This window comes from Anopheles bellator, chromosome 1 (genome assembly GCF_943735745.2).
Source record: "Anopheles bellator chromosome 1, idAnoBellAS_SP24_06.2, whole genome shotgun sequence".
Lineage (NCBI taxonomy): Eukaryota > Metazoa > Arthropoda > Insecta > Diptera > Culicidae > Anopheles > Anopheles bellator.
In genome coordinates this window covers 26,995,602-27,013,747 of record NC_071285.1, presented here as the reverse complement: position 1 = coordinate 27,013,747, position 18,146 = coordinate 26,995,602, and the positions used below count along the sequence as shown (strand labels likewise).

The following is an 18,146-nucleotide window of genomic DNA, read 5'->3' as shown; positions in this document are numbered from 1 at the left end:
CTTTTGATTATTTTGAAAACGTATAGAGTACTTAAACACGTGACAAAGCAATACTATTGATCGCTTTCTAAATGGAAAAGTATGCAGTAAGTAATCTCATCGGTGAGGGTTCATTCGGAAAAGTTTATAAGGCAGTGGACAAAACGACAAAGGTGACTGTGGCGCTGAAAATCATTAACAAGGTCGGTTATTGTTGTTAAACAAAATGCAAATGCCGTGCTGCTTGTTTTACTGGTTTTTTCATCTATAGAGAGGACGTTCCGGACGAGAGCTTAAGGGGCTGCGAGGAGAGTGTGAAATTCAACGCAACATCCAACATCCAAATATCATCCGCATGCTGGATTCTCATGAAACTCCCAATGAAATCATAGTGGTCACCGAATATGCGAAGATGGACTTACATAAACTACTTCGAGACGGTTCGCTGAGCGAAACGAAAACTCAAAAGATCACTTTCGATCTCGTATCCGCCCTTTACTATTTACATTCGCATCGTATCTTACACCGGGATCTAAAACCACAAAACATACTTCTGGATAGAAATATGTGCGCGAAATTGTGTGATTTTGGGTTTGCTAGAAACATGACAATGGGCACGCATGTCCTCACATCGATTAAAGGAACTCCGTTGTATATGGCACCAGAGTTACTGGAAGCAAAACCGTACGATCATCACGCAGACCTTTGGTCGTTGGGCTGCATTATTTATGAAATGCTAGCTGGCGAACCTCCTTTCAGCTCAACATCCATGATACATCTCGTTCGGCTGATTCGCAATCAGTACATCAAGTGGCCCAGTTACTTGACGAGTAACTGTATTTCTTTCGTGCAAGGTTTGCTAGAACGAGATCCGTCACAGCGCATGAGTTGGACGAACATTCTTTCGCACAGTTTTGTGCAAGGCAACATTATAATAATCGATGAAAATTACCCACAATCGCCATTTACAAGTACATTGATGATCTCACAATCTCGAGCAAAAGTGAATCAATCGCAACATCTATTGCATCCATCAGGCCGCCCCAAGGAAGTTGATAAACCTAACAATGAGGAGTTGACTACATCAAAAGATAGTATCAACGTTATTTTGCAAAGTGACGTAGAATATCAAGAAACAGACAACGACGATTGCGCTGGCGATGGGTTAGCGGAAAGCGGACCAAGAAATGTTAGAGAACAAATATTTAGCGAAGGATGTGAACAACAGTTATTCCCAAATGTCCGCAGTTATGATTTGTCAACACATTTGACGAACAACACAAATCTGTGTGTAAACTATTTCAACGATAACTTTCCTCTTATACCTCTACATCATGCTAATGATAGTCAACGGAATATATTTTCTTTGGTGCAGCCCGGATTTAGGGAAAATGTTTTCCCGAACGAATACCAATCGCAAGAGTTAGAACGATGCAAGTTGAGCCAAAGCATTGATAATTTTTCAATACGAATTGGTTCGGAGAAACAACTTGGCCAACTTCAGCCTTCTACTTCTCAACAGCTTCTCCCTTCTACTATTGGTCACGTCTTCCCGCAGAAAAATAATGAAAAAATTACACCAACCCTTTTTCCGGGCTGGGATGCTTGCGACGAATCTCAAAACCCGCCCATCGAAAATGAAGAATGGCTAGTCTTTTTGCAACGTTCTATGCAAGATATTCTTGATGGGGAGCTTGACTCCTTAAAGCAACGCAACTTCGTTTGCATCATTGTGGCACCACTTCGGAACTGTCGAACCAACTCGAAAGTAATTGAAAACGTAGCGCACTTGCTCAGTCTCCCGCTGGCGATCGACATACCGCCAACAATAAAACGGGATATAATTAATGTGTATGGCGAACTGAAGCTGGTTCCGAATCTGGTATACGCATCGAAACTGCTGTGTAATAAGCCCTCTAGTACTGAGCTGACTGACTACAATGAATCAGAAACTCCAATGTCCACTAGCCCCATTCGACAACTAGCAGCACTAGACAACGATGAGGTGAAAACGCTGACGGCACTTTATGATCTAATATGTTATCTCATTCACACGGGTGACGTATTTATGAATCAATTCTGTGACGCAATCGAAATTCTTGGAGCCAAGAAACTATTCGTTAGTTTCTTCAGCATCGTTCACAAGAATAGCAGTTACGTACGATTGGTTTGCTCACTGCTTGCTTTACTAAACTGTGCAATGCGTGAACTGCCAGAGAACGCCGAAATCATTGAACAAATAATTTTTGATGAAAACATCGACCTACCCGCATTGCTGAAGCACGAAGACCCAATTTTAAGGTACAGCTCATCTAAAGTCATAATGTCTTCATAATCCATTAACAAGTCCCTTTTTTTGTCGACAGACTGCGATCCTGTATGTTGTTGCGTATATTGGCTAGGTTTAGTTGTTTGGCTTTCCAGAAACGTTGGTCTAATGAGCTCAAGGAGTGCCTTGAGTCGTTATGCTCAGACGAAAACTTAGATGTTCAAAGGGTAATTCTGTTATTCTTGATACTTTTGAATTGACGTGGTTTAAATTCCAACGCTTTTACTTTTCCATTTCAGGAAGCTAAATTCGGCATCAAAGAATTAAAATACTTGTCATTTGTTGCAGCGGAGCTTCGGTGATTGGTTCAATGGTGTTTCACACATCTTAAATGTTAAAATAAAATATACATGTTAAATTTAGCGATTAACTATAAAACAATGTTTATTATGTCCATATGTCTGTGCCATTGAGTGCCAGTGTCAAAATTGTATTTATCCAACCCTTTTCGGTTATGACTTTCTTTTAAGAGAAAAAAACAAAACCAGGATCCGAAACATATAAAAATCATCATACTACTTCTTAATTTATTTATCTCGTTGTTCAGTAAGTTATGCGATTCGACAAGACAAACACAATTTTACGAGAAGTGGGATTCTGCAAGGCCTGCAAAAAATGTGTGCTCCAAAAATACTTTCCATAGGTGTGCTTTGCGTAAAACGCACAGTGTAAACTTTTTAATCGTACATAGCATTATTTTGAAGCAAAACAAATATTGACACACATCGTGGGTTGAATTAAACGTTGTATTATCAAATTTATTCAATTCAAAGTACATTTTCATCGCAAAATGGTATAATACGTAATGCGATTGAAATTACGTTAAACAATAAAATTAAAAACTCTGGTAGATTATATGTTAGTTCCATTGGTATCAGCATACATGTAAGACCTTGAACACTCTAGACTATTCAATAAAATAAACCATAATTTATATTTAAAATAAAAATATCCTCCTTGGTAATGTGTTCTTGGCATTATGGTTGAATTCTAAATTTTAGTTTTGATTATCTCTCTCTCTTGATGCGCTTGACTATTTTCATAAAATGCTTCAAACTAAAGCACCGATCGATTAAATGAATGTTTTTCTTGCAACCTTATCATAAAGTAAATCAAATCATTTTTTGTCGGACCATTACACTTTTGCCAACTACTGGTGAGTAATTTAAAATGCTTGTGCAGCGTGTTTCATCTTCGTAACCCCATTACTCTTCAATGCTGGATTGTTTTACATAGCGATTTTGCAAGCTGGACAGCGCAATTAGAAGCCGATTATTGGCAGCATCCAAAGCAGCAATTTGTTGGCCTTGGGCTTCTATCACTTTTTGTTTAAGTGATAAAGCCAATGACATCTGCTGCTGCTCCTCACGTAGTTCTTCTTCCATTGATAACAATCTGTAAAAAAAGAAATTTATAGATTTAAATTATATAGAACGAACTGGACTTATAATTATCCTTCCTCATCCCATGTTAAACAAAGTTTTCGAGCCACTTTCATATGTTAATTTAATTTTTACTATTTAATACACATTATTCAAAATGATAAAAATGGCTATGTTGGTGTTGTAGAAGTTATTACCTTCCAATTATACTCCTTATACTGTTGTCAAGGTGATGGGATACGTTTGCCACATCGGTATTGGGTTCGTCTTTTACCTCAGACATTTCTAATTTGTGACGCATCGAATCCAAAGAAGCTTGCAATCGCTGAATTTCCATTTGGCATTGCTCAACGGATTTACTATTTTTGCACAGACTCATGTTTTCTTTTACATAGTTAGTTTGATGTTGCGATGAGGAGGAAGAAGAGGGACCGCTTACAATATCCGCCTGGCTTTCTGATATCGTGCGATCGGATTCTTCCGATTGGCGACGTTCATAATGACTGAGGACATGTTTGTCTTGTAAGCTATGATGGATGTCCAAACAATCCCCCAATTTGTACTGAAATCAAACGAATGAATTTTGAATTCGATCGAGATTTAGCTTTTTGAATTTTGGAGGTGAATAATCGGCGTTTAAAAATAAGTTGGAAATTATTTATATTTTTACCTGTATCGTAGGGTTCGTTCGGGGCATACGGCTTCTTCGGAAATCGCTCGCACGGGCCAGCTTGTAGTCGGTTTCATGAATTTCCGCCCTCGCAATGGTTACTGTTGCTGATGACAACGTTTTTACAGACGTTAATGAAGCCAGCTCATGCCGATGATTTGTCATGATTTGATTCAGTTTCTCATCTCCGCTCGATTCACTAGGAACATCATCGTCGCTGTCACCAATGATGGTATGCTGGCGATGACTACGATGACTGCGGTACTGCTTTCTACTATTCAGCGGCACATATCCATAGTTGCTTCCATTTTCATTGACGTTAGAACCGGAAGACATGGGAAGATATTCGAAGTGTTCAACGTACTCCATGCCGTTTTTTTCTATGTTTTGATTAAACCTTTTGGCTCTATCAACAGTTGTCGCTGGCTTATTGGTAAAGTATTGAATTTGTTCTTCTTGAGCAAGCTCTGTCGGGCTGTAATTTTTTATGTGTATTTTGTTGCTCGGGTATATAGACGTAACCTTATTAGAATACATAGTGTCTAAAGACGTGTCGCTACGCTTGTCATATAGCTGCTCTTCTGTTTTGTGCAAAGTTCGGTTGTCAACATTGTTGTTTTTAATTACTTGGTTCATTGTACGTACAGGTTGTTCGTCAGCATAGTTTAATAAATCTTCCAGGTCAGCCAAGCTCATTGGCATATTGGACGGATTAGATTTTTCCGTAGTTGGCTGCCGTGTTCCAGATGAGACTATGGTATCAATCGCGTTTCTGCATATACATACATTATCGCTCTTATCTGGATCGTTGCCAATAGGACATTCAACATTGCAATGTTTGAATTCCAATGGATGCAGGAGCGATGACGATGTTGATTTTAGCAGAGGTGTGGGACTTTTCCGGTTGAAGGGGCTATTTGAGTCCAATCCAATCCGCATTAGATTTCTTGATGAACTACATGTCGAGAGGATATCTACGTTTTTGTCATTTTCGTTATCCCGCGATGTGTTACTCCTATATGTGAAAACAGCTTCTTGCTTCGTAGTGGATGGGTTACGAGGTAAAGTGGTAGCGCGAATTCCAGAGCTTACTGTCGGATTTTTAATTTTCTCGTCTTTCATGCTGCTCATAGTTAGAACGTTTGAAGGTTGGTAATAGGAAACACCGGGTGCAGGGAAATACTGGCTATCGATAGAACCATAACCTCTGGTACTAACAACGGGCGACTGATAGTGATTTTGATAAGGCTTAACTAGCGATTCCCCTGTGTGAACATTTCTATCAGAAACTCTGGAATGCAGTGTAGATTTACTTGCTAAAGAGATGCTGGATGCTGAATGTGAATGCTTCAGACTGTCGTTAGCAGTACGATCCAAGAATGGTATATCGCCTCGATTATTATGGCGTAACACATGGCGTCTTGCATCCTGTTCGGTTGGTTGATATGGGTCCGTATGCTTGTTTCTCTGTAACTCTCGTAAATGCACATTGTGCACTTCGGACTCCTTAGCTAATGTTATCGACTGTAGGATCGCTGTTAGTGGGAAAAGTTCGTGGCGATGATCGATATGAAGCTTTGCCATGGTGTCGGATAGTAAACTGTGTAGAATAGACAACTGTTTGCCTTGATCGATGTATGCTGAGAAGTCAAGACCTCGAACGTCATCCTGCTTTGTTGCATGATTGGAAATATCGTACAAAAATTGTTTCATGCATGGTGCTTCCTGCTCGAGAAAGTCATTCAAAAATTCCATAAAGTTTTCTTTTCCCTGAAAACGCGTAAAATTGGCCAGGGTTTGCAGAGTTTTCGCTACTAACGTCAGATTCCTAGCAACGCGGGCTGATGGTAGTTCTAAAAAACATAATACATTCATTAGTTTAACATAAAGCTATCATTATGGATAAAACGTACCATTCGTAATGTTGAACAAACTTGGTGACAGAATTGCGGGACAAAGAAATCGAAGAAATATTGAACCGCTTATTAAATTATCTGCCATATCCTGTCGATCTAAATCCTGCAGTCGTTCTCGAAACGTCGAAAAACAGTCGCGCAATTGAATTGGGAAAATATGTGTACTATTGATTATTGCCTCCCATACTGTTTTCACAGCATTGCGCAATGCTTGTTGCTGCCTCAATAACGAGCCGTTCGTCTTCGTAGGATCCACCTCACAATCCCTGTCCGATGCGATGATTTCTGCTATTGGAGCTAACAGTGTATCTTGCAAATACTGCTCACCGGTCAGCTTCAAAAATGCTTCCATGCTTTTAGTGGCCAGCGAGTTGCCCCGAAACGTCAATCGTTGATCAGCGACTCGTAATAGATCCAACGTAACGACGTCCGTGAGGAATTGAGCCGCCATTCCTTGGGCGTGCATTAACAGCACCAATGCTTGCCCAATGTCTTCTTTAGCTTTTACGCCAATGACAGGCTCAATAATCTCGCAGATTGTTTTGTAGTTCGCTTTGAGGAACGCCAAAAACTCCTGATACACGTCCGTAGGAAGTATTGTGATCGATTGGAATCGACACTTAATTCTTATCGTTGGGAGAGGTTCTTTGGATAAGCTCTTATTTACACTATTTTGTTTCTCCGGTACAATAGCATACCAGTCTTCACAGAACATACGCGTCGTAATTTCCTGTATAGGAATATCGACTGAACCAACTAGTATGTGCTTATCACGCTTTTTGTTCTTTTCTCCTTCTCTATATACATTTACTGTGATTGTCGTTAGCTCAGGGACATCAAGAAAATCAAAGAATTCACCCCAGAACAATAAATCAGTTCTAAGCTTCGCGGACGTTCGACCATATAATGATCTATCCAAATTTATCTCACAAAAATATCGTTTCTTCGGAGGCAGTGCTTTTGCTTCATATATCCACATATGAAGCGAGTTATCCAGTCGATATGTATTGAAGGCATTTGGGGCAATTGACTTGCGCAAGCTGTATATCCACAGGTCGCGCTCTTGGCGCGAGCCACAACTATAGTATCTTGCACCAAGTGATTCGCTACAAACTTGAAAACAATGACGCCGACCGAGAACTGAGGAATGTACCGGCGCAACGCCAATTGAACCACACGAAAGATCTGTCAATCCCTCAGCGTGACTAGACAACAAACTTTCGTGAGAGCGTGATCCACGTAGACCGGCATAGCCATGTTTAGATTGTTCCAATTTAGTTACGGACTTGGTTCGCTTCAGATGGTTTAACCGGAAAGACCTGAAATAATCAAAGAATGAACATTTGTATTAGTAAGCGAATGCACCTATTCAACCTCTAAAAACCTAATATATCTATTTACTCCAAACATAATATCAACATGGATTTTTTTAAACACCATTATAAAACTAAATTCTAGATTTAAGGATACTTTTTTGTTTTGATGGGTTACATACCGTTTAGTGAAAAAATTTGTAAACCTTGACTTTGACTCCATCCTTTTATACAAAACTGGTGTAGTGGGAGCCGATCCTCGACGGTATCTTTTGTCGTACGATGTGTCTGTAACAAAAAAAAAAAAGAAACATCAATATGTTTTGTTAAGACTAAAGGAATTTTCAGTTAAATTTTGAAGTACGTTAAAAATCGGAAATTTTTGAAGCATTATCACTTTGAAAACACTTTGATTTTAATTTCATTGACAGCTTTTGGCATCAATTTTTAAGTAGTATAGCTGAGCTATATCCATTAAAACCCGAATTAATAAAAGACAATCCCAAATTAAACTCGTCATGCAATGGAGCAACTGTACCTGATGTATGTTGAACATCAAAATAACTTTTTGCATTAAATTATTTAATTTTTGGATTAGGGAATCAAACAATCATCAGAAAGTGTCGTCGTTTCGATAAATGTTTAGTTGAAGTGTACGTGTTCAAAATAGAAAGCCTCGTTTTGATACTAGGCTCAATTCAATCGACATACTCAAATTTTTAAAATTAAACAACTTGATCATAACAAGCTCACTAACTAAAGTAAATGGAAAATTGTGGCATAAAGGACTAGTTAGCTAGGCCATCAAATTCACAAAATCTTGCGGGGAGTCCAATATTCCACTGAGAAGAGTTGTTCGCCGGCCGCTGGCAGTAGGGCAATTAGACCATTTATGATTCTAGCACAAAGCACAATAGTAATTCTCTTATTGTTGCTAACAAAGGGCCTGAAATTCTCAAGAATCTCTGAATTTGTATTTACCTGAAAGAGTTGCGGTTTCCGCTTCTTTGTCTTCTTGGTATCGCACAAAAAATATCCTCCAAATGTCTTCTGTAACACTCCCTTGCTTTAGCAATTGGTAAAGTCGTTCGCTATCTAGTTCTTTAACTTCAATTCCCAAACGATATAAACTATCGCCACTGTTATCAACGCACTTCGAAGTGAGATTTTTCAACAAAGAATTACTGCGAGAAAGCTTTATGGAATTCGTTCGTCGGATGAAGTTAAGCGGGCTCTTTGTCGGTTCGCGTGACAAAGTAAACATATCACGGGAAGGCGCATCTCCAGAAAGGTTGGGCATTTTAGACATTGTTTTTAATAACAATGTATTTTAACTACACTTGCACCATTCTATGTGCACACGAATTTAGTCTATAACATAATGTCTATAACACTATACAACCATTGTTTGAGCACAGTTCCGCTAGTTTCGGTGGCGATATGCGACAACGATCACAATACCACTGAACTGAACTTTCCTGTGAATAGACTGTAAAGATATATTAAAAGTTGGTAAACTGATGTAATTTGTTACGAAGCCATGAAGCATTACTAGTGCTCAAATTTTTTACTAACTATAAGTACAAAGTACATATAGGGACTGCTGGACCGAAGTCAAGATAATAAGTTACTCTCCAACCCTTGAACTGGAAGTAGTGTACTATTATTTACTTCTTGACCTATTGTTTGTTTGATTTTTTTGCAGACGTCATATCACTTTCCGGATCTGCGTTTCAGCAGAAAACAATGGATCGCAATTACAACTGGACGCTGTCCAAAGCACCTTGTCATTTCGTTTGTAATATTTGCCACAAGAAAATTTATCCTTACGCGACCAACAGCCAGAAAACCTTTGATCAGATAAGCAACAAAGTGAGAAACGCATAGAATGTTGCCAGCTTTAACTCCTATTAATCATAATTTGCTTTCCACGGGAATGTTCGACACACACTTTACACGGTACGCACTCGCACACACGTTTAGTTTGCGCAGTTCGTGTTTAGTGGCAAATTCCAAGATTAAGACTAATCACAAGATATGAAAGTCTGATAGAAATACCAAAACTAAACTCCTACACTATCTTTCAATCACTCATTCCATCACTTGATGCCATGTTGTTCCTTATGTTCAGGCTTTCCTATATTTTTCACAATCGATTAGAGCAACAGTTCTCATAATTACGCGTTTATTGTTTATTTCACTCTGCGCAAAACGCGCCTGAGCTGAGCAAACCACTGATAGTAAAGACCAGGAAAGGCTCGCCGCACTCTAGCTGCTGCATAAACTCTGTGTAATTAACCTTTTCCAACAAATTCTTTTGGGAAAAATATCGCCCGACTTATTGTTGTCACTTAATCCTGCTTTGCTACACTTTTGACAATCATTTCAGCCAATATCGACGCTGAATGCTCACACACCTCGTAAAATCTGTTAAGCTCTGCGCGTTGCCACCACTACCACCAAACCAAACTTTGCCACAAATGCACCGAAACGATCACGAAATTAACGCACTTTGCGTACAATAATTGTGATGTTTGAGTTAACCAGTTAAAGATAATATGGTCCAAACCTAGCAAGTAGCTTAACTGAAAGATGTATGAATAGTTTACCCTTTGAATAAATTGATTATTAGATATGTAAGATTTATTTTGGCCGCACTACTGTTGTTGATGTTCGGAATCTCACTATTTAAGGTGATTTCGATTCATTGAAGACGACACAATATACGACATTTGCACCATATACGACGAATACAATGATGAGACAATGTTCGCAATACCTTGCTAAGTACAACAATATTAATTCATTAAAACAATGCTTGATTTTCTAACACACTACTTCCGCACTTTCTTCCGCACGTCAATGCGTAAGGCTGACTTATTCCCCTATCCCACCCAATATCTCATACATATCCTGCCACTTTTGATTAAAAAGATTTTCTATTGTTCTATTGTTCTTTCCATTTCTATCTATTGAGAAAAAGTTAAATCAATTTACAATAAAAAACTTATTTGCCGTTGCTGACAAGTTTTTCTTGTTGCTTTTTTTCGATGTTCGACGCTGGGAAATCGAGTAAAACTTTGACATTTCTTCATTCTTTTTTATTATTAAATTTTTAAATAATAATAAATAAAAGGCTCAAAGAAGTAAAATAGGCAATCCTAATGATTTTTTTGCACTCTTTTTCTAAGATTCTATCACTTGATGTTTATCAAACGCCGTTTCAAGGTAGCAAACTAAGTCAATGAAGAAAAGAAAACTTTTCGGTTATGCGCGATTTAGTACACGTTGACAGTTTAATTTCAAACACGCGTCGAGTACCATAAATTTGCCTTTATGGGATCATTGTTTGTTTATCTTTTTGACATTTTTGCGATAGCATTTCGCTCCAGAACAGTTCATCACAGAATTAATAAGAATTAGAATAAAAATTTTCGTTTGCATAGACTCTGCAATAAACTTTATTATGCTTTATTACACGTGCTAATGGGTTAACAAAGTGATTACGATCTCACGTGCCTGTGTAGTGAAAAACTAAAATCTCGTTCACAGATAAACAATAGCCTCGCATGGCGGTTTTTTGTAATTCAAAACATGTGTGAAACATCGTTCTATAATCGTTATCTGTATTATCGCTTGCCGAGCTGCTTCTATTTGCTTCGATTGATTGCGATAATCATTAAAAGCTTCTAGTGTTCGATTGATGAGCGCGAACGGAGGATTCGGACCATCGTTTGGTTTTACTTAGTGTTTGTTGATTTGAGTGCGGTAAGTTAAGATGTTTCGTTTGGCGATTTCTACTATCGCTTGTCGTACAATGATGATGGAGCAAGTTTCAATGCTGATGAAGAAACAATTTACAACGTCATGGACAAAAATGCATTTGTATTCCACTGTGTCATTTTCCAGCAACTGCAGCAAAATTATGGAGCAAAACTACGAGGTAATAAGGCCGAAAAAATATTAGATTTGATTGATCAACTTACGCTTAAACTTTTTCTTGTTTCATATATATTCGTCTAGAATGCTATTGCTACGTTAAACACACTACAATCCAACAATAGCGTTTTACAGGATTCCATCCAAAGCAGGCATAAAAACGATTCAAAGCATACAAGCGACACAGTAATTTTTTTAAAACGAATCGGAATTACAATGGAAAAGTTGGATCTACTCCCCGTGATACATGTTTCTGGAACTAAGGGAAAGGTTGGTAAACCACGCGTAATCGCGCTTATCGCGTGCTGTTTGGCGTTTAATAAAATATGGCTTCCGTCCTTGGGTCAGGGGACAACGTGTGCTATGGTGGAATCGATTCTCCGCTTTAATGGTTATCGCACCGGGTTCTATAGCTCACCGCACTTGGTGTCTGTAACGGAACGCATCCGTCTAGATGGACAACCGATTTCAAAAGACCGTTTTGCGGAGCATTTTTGGAAAATCTACAACATGCTGTTCGCTGCCCAGGAACGCGATTCGGATATGCCATCGTACTTTGGATTCCTGACCTTGCTAGCTTTAAACGTGTTCATTGGCTCTGTGGATGTAGCAGTAATAGAAGTTGGGATTGGCGGACGGTACGATTGCACAAACGTTATACGAAATACACAGACGGTCGGCATTACCTCTCTTGGACTGGAACATACACAGCTGTTAGGAGAAACGTTGGAAGCGATTGCTTGGCAAAAAGCTGGAATCGTAAAGCAAGGATCAGAAGTATTTGTCGCAGAGCAACCAGCTGAATGCATTGCTGTAATTGAAAACGAATGTCGCCTTAAAAATGTATTGATAAGTAGTGTGTGTCCTTAGTAAAACGCGCGATATTCATGATTCGTTACTTTCGCTAGGCGAAGCTACACATTGTTCCGTCTCGGTTGGAACAGTATCGTTGGACGAAGATACCTACAATGGCGCACAATCGCTGTCCGGAGATGGAAATTAATACATCGCTGGCAATTCAAATAGCGGTGAACTGGATTCGGCGTACACGTCCCCATATTTTACCATTTGACGATAAGCTGCTGATTCCTGAAAACATTGTAGAAGGTGTCAATTGTTATTTTTGGCCCGGAAGATTACAAATCATTCCATGTGAGGGAAAGCGAACAATTTTCCTAGACGGCGCTCATACACCGGATAGCATAGCAGTGTGCGCACGATGGTTCAAAACGAAATCAGCAAAGTATGAACAATATTTGTTAAAATCGTCATCGACCTTTGTCATATTCGACGTTTGCTTCTTTTTTTTGTAGCGAGCACAAACGATTGTTGGTCTTCAATTCTACCGGTGACCGGGATGCTTTGTCACTTTTGTCTACATTGGCGCGAACCATTGCCTTCGACGCAGCATTCTTCACACCAAATTTGGCTTTTACTGCCTCCAGTACTATCTTCGATACTGTTAATCATAATTTTCCCCTAGAATTACAAATACAGCGTTGTGAAAAATATCACGCACATTGGATAAACCATTTAAAACAAACTGCAGGGTTCGTGCATAATTCTGTGAAATCAATCTTCGATTACATTGACAACAACTATCCAGCACGCGATGAATCATGCGACATTTTAATTACCGGTTCGATTCATCTTCTTGGTGCAACACTTATAGCGTTAAGAATGGAGGATCGTGTTTTATGGCGTTAGTCGTTTCCTGTCCCCCCGCTGATAGAGCATTCGGTAACGCATTGGTATATCGCGTTTTGTGGTTGCACTAGCGCCTTCCGGTACAATATTCATAATAAAACCGGTGTTTTGTATAATATTGCGAGAAGGCTCTTATTTATTTCTAGTAGAACAGTCGTGTTACAGTTGTAAATCCAATCAAACATAGCAAAGTCGACACAGGCGCCTTTTACATTAGGCGCCAGTGTGATATGTCAGAACGAACGAATTGTAACAACTGATACTGAAGCAATCTACACATTTAAGTAACTTTGGAAGACGACGAAGAAACTGATCTTCTTGGTTCAAGTGTCTTCAGATCCTTCAGATATATTGTATGTTTCTCAAACAGCTCAACAAGCCCCTTATTTGGTTTATTACATTCTCCATCGTACTCGCTACCAACGGTCCAAAGTGATTCTAAATCGTAATGTTCGCGTGCTTTGGCGGAAAAAATGTGCAATGAAATATTCCCTAAAAATAGAATAAAAACACAACATTTGCCGAGTCCAAAATTGAGCAGTCACAAGATATTACCAAGGTCTAGTGCCATCCAGTCGCTGGAGGATTCTCCTTCTATTTTGGGAATAAATTCGTGCGGAAGTTGTTTCATTTTATACACTTTTCTCACGAACTGTGCTATTCCTAGCATGTGTTTTTTATTCCGACCAGACACAATACACAAATAGTCAACATACTTGATCTCTTTTGGAACGGAGCAAACAAAAACATTGATTGCGTTGTTCAGTTTCAAGATGGAAACTAAATCGTGTATCTCAAAAACATATTGTTCACCACCTGCAAGCAAATAACTCGTTTATAGATAGTTTTGTAAGATCAGCACCTGTGACCACCACCACCCTCCATCACAGAAAGCACTTACGGATAAAATCGATTCCTTCGTACATTTCGAAAGGGTCAGCAATCGGTTGTGTTTGTGTTTTGCCGCTATGCTGCATCTTTCGTTCTTCATCTACGTCTAGGATAATTGGTGAATCTTCATCTTGAAATATTTGGTATTTGGCTGCGATCGACCGGGCACTTGGTATTTTTTGTGATAACTCTTTATTCTGCTTTGTAAGGCTCTCAGGAGAAGACTTGGAAGAATATTCGTCGTGCGAAGTTCTTACAATTCTTTTCATAAACGACTGATTTACTCGCAGCATATATTTACGCAAATACGCGGACCACATCTTCCAACTAATTTAAATAATTATACAAATAATTATTAACAACAAATTCAAAACACATGTCCCATTTCGCACATGCAAAATGAAAACAACCTTAGTGACTTTTGACAGTTCAAAATTCAGGACCCACAATAAAACGTCAAAATAATCTAACGTAGTGAATTCCGTCATCAGCAGCTTTGACTTTAATTTTGTTCTGTTGTTTTGTTCTAATGATTCCCTTCCTTGGTAAATAAGTTTATATTGACGGTGGTATGGCGAAGTTATTTAAGTTCATGTCGGTAAAAAATAAAGATAAAAATTTAATGTCGAAGCTAGAAAAAGATGCTACTCCAGTGCCGAGGGCGGATGGGAAAAATAAGGCAGTTTCTGCTTCGACTAACAACGGCAGTGCTTTCGTGAATGCAAATATCAGCGGGACGGAGCAATTCGCCTCATTGGCTCAATTAGGAAGTGGCATTAGTTTAGCGGAAGTACCAACCGAAGCAATGGCCATCCCGGAAGAACCGAGTGCGCATACCGTGGTAAACAATGTACATTACAATGCATTGGCAGCCCCTCAACAAACATCGATATCCAACACATCCGCTAAGATGGTGTTTCACATAAAGAACTCCAGCAATGTACACATTGGAAACAGCTATATTATGGAGCCAACGAATGGGTGTAATGACTGTAAAACGGACCATAAGGAACACGTTAAATGGGCCAATTTAAAGCTGTCTAACACTATCACCCAAATGATGAAGTCTTCTGATGAATTGGAACCGGAAATGCTTGAAATCGTGTCAAGACATTTAGGCTACGAATGGAAAAGCTTCGCTCGAAAGCTGGAATACTCGGAAGGGCAAATTGATGCCTTCGAAGCAGACAATCCAACATTGTCGGAGGTATTTGGCGATGTTTGAGTATTTAGTATAAGTATTTGAGTATGAGCAACTGTATGAAATGTTTACTTGTTCTTTTTCAGCAAATTTACCATTTTCTTTTGGATTGGACTCAAAACGAAGATAACCCTACGCTGGGACGCCTAGTGTCATTGTTGTGGGAAAATAAACACAAAGAAACGGTTTATTACATGAAGAGAGAATGGAAATGCCGGAAAGAGAGTTTGAGTAGCTGACCCGCTGCCCCGACGATAACCCGCTACGGTAGAATAGGACCCCGAGGAGAGCAACACATAAAAGTAGTGATAGGTGAAATTTGTTTTACTTTTTAACGTGAAAGAAGAAGATTATGTTACACAGGGTAATCATATAATCGGTCGATCAGTTTTGTTAAAGAATTTTAAACGATTAAATCAATGAATCGTAAAATGTATGAATCAGAAAACGTATTGTGGTAATTAAAATAATTTCATAAAAAAACATAATCATTGGGTTTGATGGTGAGTTTATTGAACCATTTACATGCTATCCTTCACACCTCACTTCAACATACCTTCCGGAATGGAGTGGCAAATGTAACTTAGGATTTCTGTCCCAATTTTTCCTTCTTGATCGCCTCTGCTTCAGCTTCAGCCTTTTCATACTTCGAAATCAATGCATCTACCTCTCCACTAGACAGTATTTTTATAACTGTTTTATGATTTTCTCGAGTCAGAATAGCCATCTCAACTATTGCACAACAGAGTGAACAGCGGGGAGAAGTGAAAAATAAAAATGAACGTTAAATTTGATCATTGTTTAAAATGACGATATCGTAATTACCTTTTTCTGATGTGAGCTTGGTCATGTCGAGCGTTTTTGAGAGCACTTTTACTGCCAAATCCTGTGCCTGGGCTAACGTGATGTCACTATCGCTCAATTCTTGCTTCAGAGCGGAAATCGCGGCCTGCAGAATACCATTATTATTAACATTTACCAATTATGTATTATTTGCCAAATGCATACCGCTGAATTGTTTCCAATGCAAGTAGCCTTCCAACCACCATAATTTCCACTGGGATCAGATTGATACAACTGATATCCGTAATGTTTATCCCATCCCATGTACAGAATAGAAACACCAAAAGGCCGTTTTCCGCCGTATTGGGTGTACGCTTGCTTGACGTCACACAGATGGGAAACAAGCTGCTCGCATGGCATTCCTTCGCCGTAACCCAGTTGATAGCGTTGAGCAATGACGCGAAGCAAATTCGTAAGAACATTTGCATCAGAAGTGATGCCAGCCACAGAGCAAACCATATCACTGTAACGACACGGAAAAACATTCAGGTTATTATACTGCCTTCTATCGAGCTTCCTGATAGCTTACTCATTCAGCTTGTAGATTTTCTCGGAGAAAACTACATTATCAAGCAGTTTGTTTGTATTACGACGTTCAGCGGCCAACAGAATACCATCATTTGCTAGTATGCCCAACGATGTACCGGCATGTGATATAGCTTCCATAGCATATTCCACTTGATACAAACGCCCTTCGGGCGAAAAAATAGTGGTTCTGGAATCATAGCGTCTCGCCTGTACGAAATGAGTTTGCGTTATTAGATGGAGTATAACCTCGAACTGTATAACTATTATGTTTTCAGTGAAAACGCTAGGCGATTCCACACCATAAGAGCACTTTTGTAATGTTTTACGTTATTTACGTACCATTTTGCTCTTGAATTTAACAGCGGCACAAAAGTAAGAATATCGCTAAACTAAACTGGGTGTCACGAAATAACGCTGAGTTGTGAATAAGTAGAAGAACCAACTATTAGCGAAATATGCCGATTATGAAAAGTCATCATTGCTGTCAAACACATTTCCTAGAGTTACACTGATGAATCCAAGGATCGGGCTTGAAGGTTTGCAAAAATGAGATTTCGTAACTTAACTTTGAAACACATTGCCCAGAAAAGACGAATCGAAGCATTTCTAACCAGAAATGAGCAAAACGTACGGTGGCAACGCACACGAGGAAACGAAGAAAACGTTGTTTTGAATGTAATATATTGATTTATTTGGTATAGTTTTATTCATTCTTAATTGCTTCCTAGTCTTCAGGTTAGCGTTTCAGTTTCGGTTAGCGTTAGCAGGTTGAATACGATCCGGCTGTCAAACATCTTCATCGATACGAAAATGTAAACAACACTGTCTCATTACAACATAGGAGGATTTTCTCCGCTGTTGAAAACATGGCTTTGGTGAAAGTCTTCACGTTGTTCAACTCTTGCAAAAGGTAAATATCGAAAATTAAAGAATCTACAAAGGTCGCTGAAATATTGTTTTTTGTTTTTTAGCACAAACTTCAAAAATGTCATTTTGGCCTCAGCAAGTTTGTCGAAAAGTGCTCATCATCTTAAGATAGAGCATGAGAAGACAAATGAAGAAACAAGCATACCACTGAAATACTTTGGAAGCCAAGCTTCGCGATGGACGGCACAGCGTAGTCGCAGTGGCCCCAAAAAACAAGACGTTCCGTGGTATCAACTGTACGTAGTGAATTTTAGCGTTGCTATTTTCCTCGTCTATTTCTGCGTTCTACGAGAGGAAAACCAAATTGATCAAGACTTGGGTCGATCGTTGTTTGAACACGTACCAGGATTAGAGGAAAAGCAGTTAATTCTCAATTATCATTATAATAAAAACAATGGGCTACCAACAATCGATATTGAAAAACGAATGGCAGAACTAAACATTCAACTAGAAACATCGAACTAGTTGCGCATTCAAAAGATAGAAATAAAGTAGAGATAAAAAGTATACGTCAGAACGAT

General features: G+C 38.9%; 7 protein-coding genes across 8 annotated transcripts; 4 read left to right on the top strand and 3 right to left on the bottom strand.

Annotated features, from left to right (window-relative positions):
* The first annotated feature begins 71 nt into the window (after window positions 1–71).
* LOC131214971 (serine/threonine-protein kinase fused) lies at window positions 72–2,667 on the top strand. The gene is made up of 4 exons (XM_058209327.1): window positions 72–182; window positions 251–2,280; window positions 2,346–2,475; window positions 2,548–2,667. The coding sequence occupies exons 1-4, from the start codon at window positions 72–74 to the stop codon at window positions 2,608–2,610; spliced, it is 2,334 nt and encodes a 777-aa protein (XP_058065310.1). The 3' UTR covers window positions 2,611–2,667.
* Window positions 2,668–2,897: 230 nt separating this feature from the next.
* On the bottom strand, window positions 2,898–8,889 carry LOC131215348 (ras GTPase-activating protein raskol). The gene is made up of 6 exons (XM_058209736.1): window positions 8,571–8,889; window positions 7,772–7,877; window positions 6,274–7,595; window positions 4,361–6,213; window positions 3,888–4,252; window positions 2,898–3,703 (listed from the first exon to the last, which is right to left on the bottom strand). Exons 1-6 carry the CDS (start codon window positions 8,887–8,889, stop codon window positions 3,514–3,516), a joined length of 4,155 nt encoding a protein of 1,384 aa, XP_058065719.1. The 3' UTR covers window positions 2,898–3,513.
* A 2,113-nt stretch (window positions 8,890–11,002) lies between these two features.
* On the top strand, window positions 11,003–13,483 carry LOC131206219 (folylpolyglutamate synthase, mitochondrial-like). Of its 2 annotated transcripts, XM_058198695.1 has the most exons (6): window positions 11,003–11,357; window positions 11,499–11,532; window positions 11,613–11,798; window positions 11,877–12,371; window positions 12,437–12,771; window positions 12,842–13,483. In XM_058198695.1, exons 2-6 carry the CDS (start codon window positions 11,515–11,517, stop codon window positions 13,233–13,235), a joined length of 1,428 nt encoding a protein of 475 aa, XP_058054678.1. In that variant the 5' UTR covers window positions 11,003–11,357; window positions 11,499–11,514; the 3' UTR covers window positions 13,236–13,483. The 2 variants fall into 2 exon arrangements, with proteins under 2 accessions (XP_058054678.1, XP_058054670.1); XM_058198687.1 differs by having other exon boundaries at window positions 11,003–11,532.
* LOC131215347 (uncharacterized) lies at window positions 13,359–14,446 on the bottom strand. The gene is made up of 3 exons (XM_058209735.1): window positions 14,137–14,446; window positions 13,791–14,051; window positions 13,359–13,727 (listed from the first exon to the last, which is right to left on the bottom strand). The coding sequence occupies exons 1-3, from the start codon at window positions 14,444–14,446 to the stop codon at window positions 13,516–13,518; spliced, it is 783 nt and encodes a 260-aa protein (XP_058065718.1). The 3' UTR covers window positions 13,359–13,515.
* A 169-nt stretch (window positions 14,447–14,615) lies between these two features.
* Window positions 14,616–15,934, top strand: LOC131215573 (protein immune deficiency-like). The gene is made up of 2 exons (XM_058209968.1): window positions 14,616–15,333; window positions 15,414–15,934. Exons 1-2 carry the CDS (start codon window positions 14,698–14,700, stop codon window positions 15,564–15,566), a joined length of 789 nt encoding a protein of 262 aa, XP_058065951.1. The 5' UTR covers window positions 14,616–14,697; the 3' UTR covers window positions 15,567–15,934.
* Window positions 15,825–17,157, bottom strand: LOC131215584 (proteasome subunit alpha type-4). The gene is made up of 5 exons (XM_058209979.1): window positions 17,038–17,157; window positions 16,700–16,905; window positions 16,336–16,633; window positions 16,153–16,276; window positions 15,825–16,059 (listed from the first exon to the last, which is right to left on the bottom strand). The coding sequence occupies exons 1-5, from the start codon at window positions 17,038–17,040 to the stop codon at window positions 15,911–15,913; spliced, it is 780 nt and encodes a 259-aa protein (XP_058065962.1). The 5' UTR covers window positions 17,041–17,157; the 3' UTR covers window positions 15,825–15,910.
* Window positions 17,158–17,473: 316 nt separating this feature from the next.
* Window positions 17,474–18,133, top strand: LOC131216704 (uncharacterized). The gene is made up of 2 exons (XM_058211260.1): window positions 17,474–17,608; window positions 17,670–18,133. The coding sequence occupies exons 1-2, from the start codon at window positions 17,565–17,567 to the stop codon at window positions 18,088–18,090; spliced, it is 465 nt and encodes a 154-aa protein (XP_058067243.1). The 5' UTR covers window positions 17,474–17,564; the 3' UTR covers window positions 18,091–18,133.
* Window positions 18,134–18,146: the final 13 nt, after the last annotated feature.

Excerpts from the sequence above, each read along its gene's own strand:
- LOC131214971 (XM_058209327.1), top strand. The coding sequence starts at position 72 with ATGGAAAAGTATGCAGTAAGTAATCTCATCGGTGAGGGTTCATTCGGA. Across the intron at positions 2,281-2,345 it reads CACGAAGACCCAATTTTAAG|ACTGCGATCCTGTATGTTGT; the intron begins GTACAGCTCATC and ends TTTTGTCGACAG. Across the intron at positions 2,476-2,547 it reads AAAACTTAGATGTTCAAAGG|GAAGCTAAATTCGGCATCAA; the intron begins GTAATTCTGTTA and ends TTTCCATTTCAG.
- LOC131215348 (XM_058209736.1), bottom strand. The coding sequence starts at position 8,889 with ATGCCCAACCTTTCTGGAGATGCGCCTTCCCGTGATATGTTTACTTTG. Across the intron at positions 7,596-7,771 it reads ACAAATTTTTTCACTAAACG|GTCTTTCCGGTTAAACCATC; the intron begins GTATGTAACCCA and ends TGATTATTTCAG. Across the intron at positions 4,253-4,360 it reads GAACGAACCCTACGATACAG|TACAAATTGGGGGATTGTTT; the intron begins GTAAAAATATAA and ends GTTTGATTTCAG.
- LOC131206219 (XM_058198687.1), top strand. The coding sequence starts at position 11,368 with ATGTTTCGTTTGGCGATTTCTACTATCGCTTGTCGTACAATGATGATG. Across the intron at positions 11,533-11,612 it reads TTATGGAGCAAAACTACGAG|AATGCTATTGCTACGTTAAA; the intron begins GTAATAAGGCCG and ends ATATTCGTCTAG. Across the intron at positions 12,372-12,436 it reads ACGAATGTCGCCTTAAAAAT|GCGAAGCTACACATTGTTCC; the intron begins GTATTGATAAGT and ends TACTTTCGCTAG.
- LOC131215347 (XM_058209735.1), bottom strand. The coding sequence starts at position 14,446 with ATGTGGTCCGCGTATTTGCGTAAATATATGCTGCGAGTAAATCAGTCG. Across the intron at positions 14,052-14,136 it reads CGAAGGAATCGATTTTATCC|GTGGTGAACAATATGTTTTT; the intron begins GTAAGTGCTTTC and ends ATTTGCTTGCAG. Across the intron at positions 13,728-13,790 it reads CTGGATGGCACTAGACCTTG|GGAATATTTCATTGCACATT; the intron begins GTAATATCTTGT and ends TTCTATTTTTAG.
- LOC131215573 (XM_058209968.1), top strand. The coding sequence starts at position 14,698 with ATGGCGAAGTTATTTAAGTTCATGTCGGTAAAAAATAAAGATAAAAAT. Across the intron at positions 15,334-15,413 it reads ACAATCCAACATTGTCGGAG|CAAATTTACCATTTTCTTTT; the intron begins GTATTTGGCGAT and ends GTTCTTTTTCAG.
- LOC131215584 (XM_058209979.1), bottom strand. Across the intron at positions 16,634-16,699 it reads AAAATCTACAAGCTGAATGA|TGATATGGTTTGCTCTGTGG; the intron begins GTAAGCTATCAG and ends GTGTCGTTACAG. Across the intron at positions 16,060-16,152 it reads CAAGCTCACATCAGAAAAAG|TTGAGATGGCTATTCTGACT; the intron begins GTAATTACGATA and ends GTTGTGCAATAG.
- LOC131216704 (XM_058211260.1), top strand. The coding sequence starts at position 17,565 with ATGGCTTTGGTGAAAGTCTTCACGTTGTTCAACTCTTGCAAAAG. Across the intron at positions 17,609-17,669 it reads TTGTTCAACTCTTGCAAAAG|CACAAACTTCAAAAATGTCA; the intron begins GTAAATATCGAA and ends TTTGTTTTTTAG.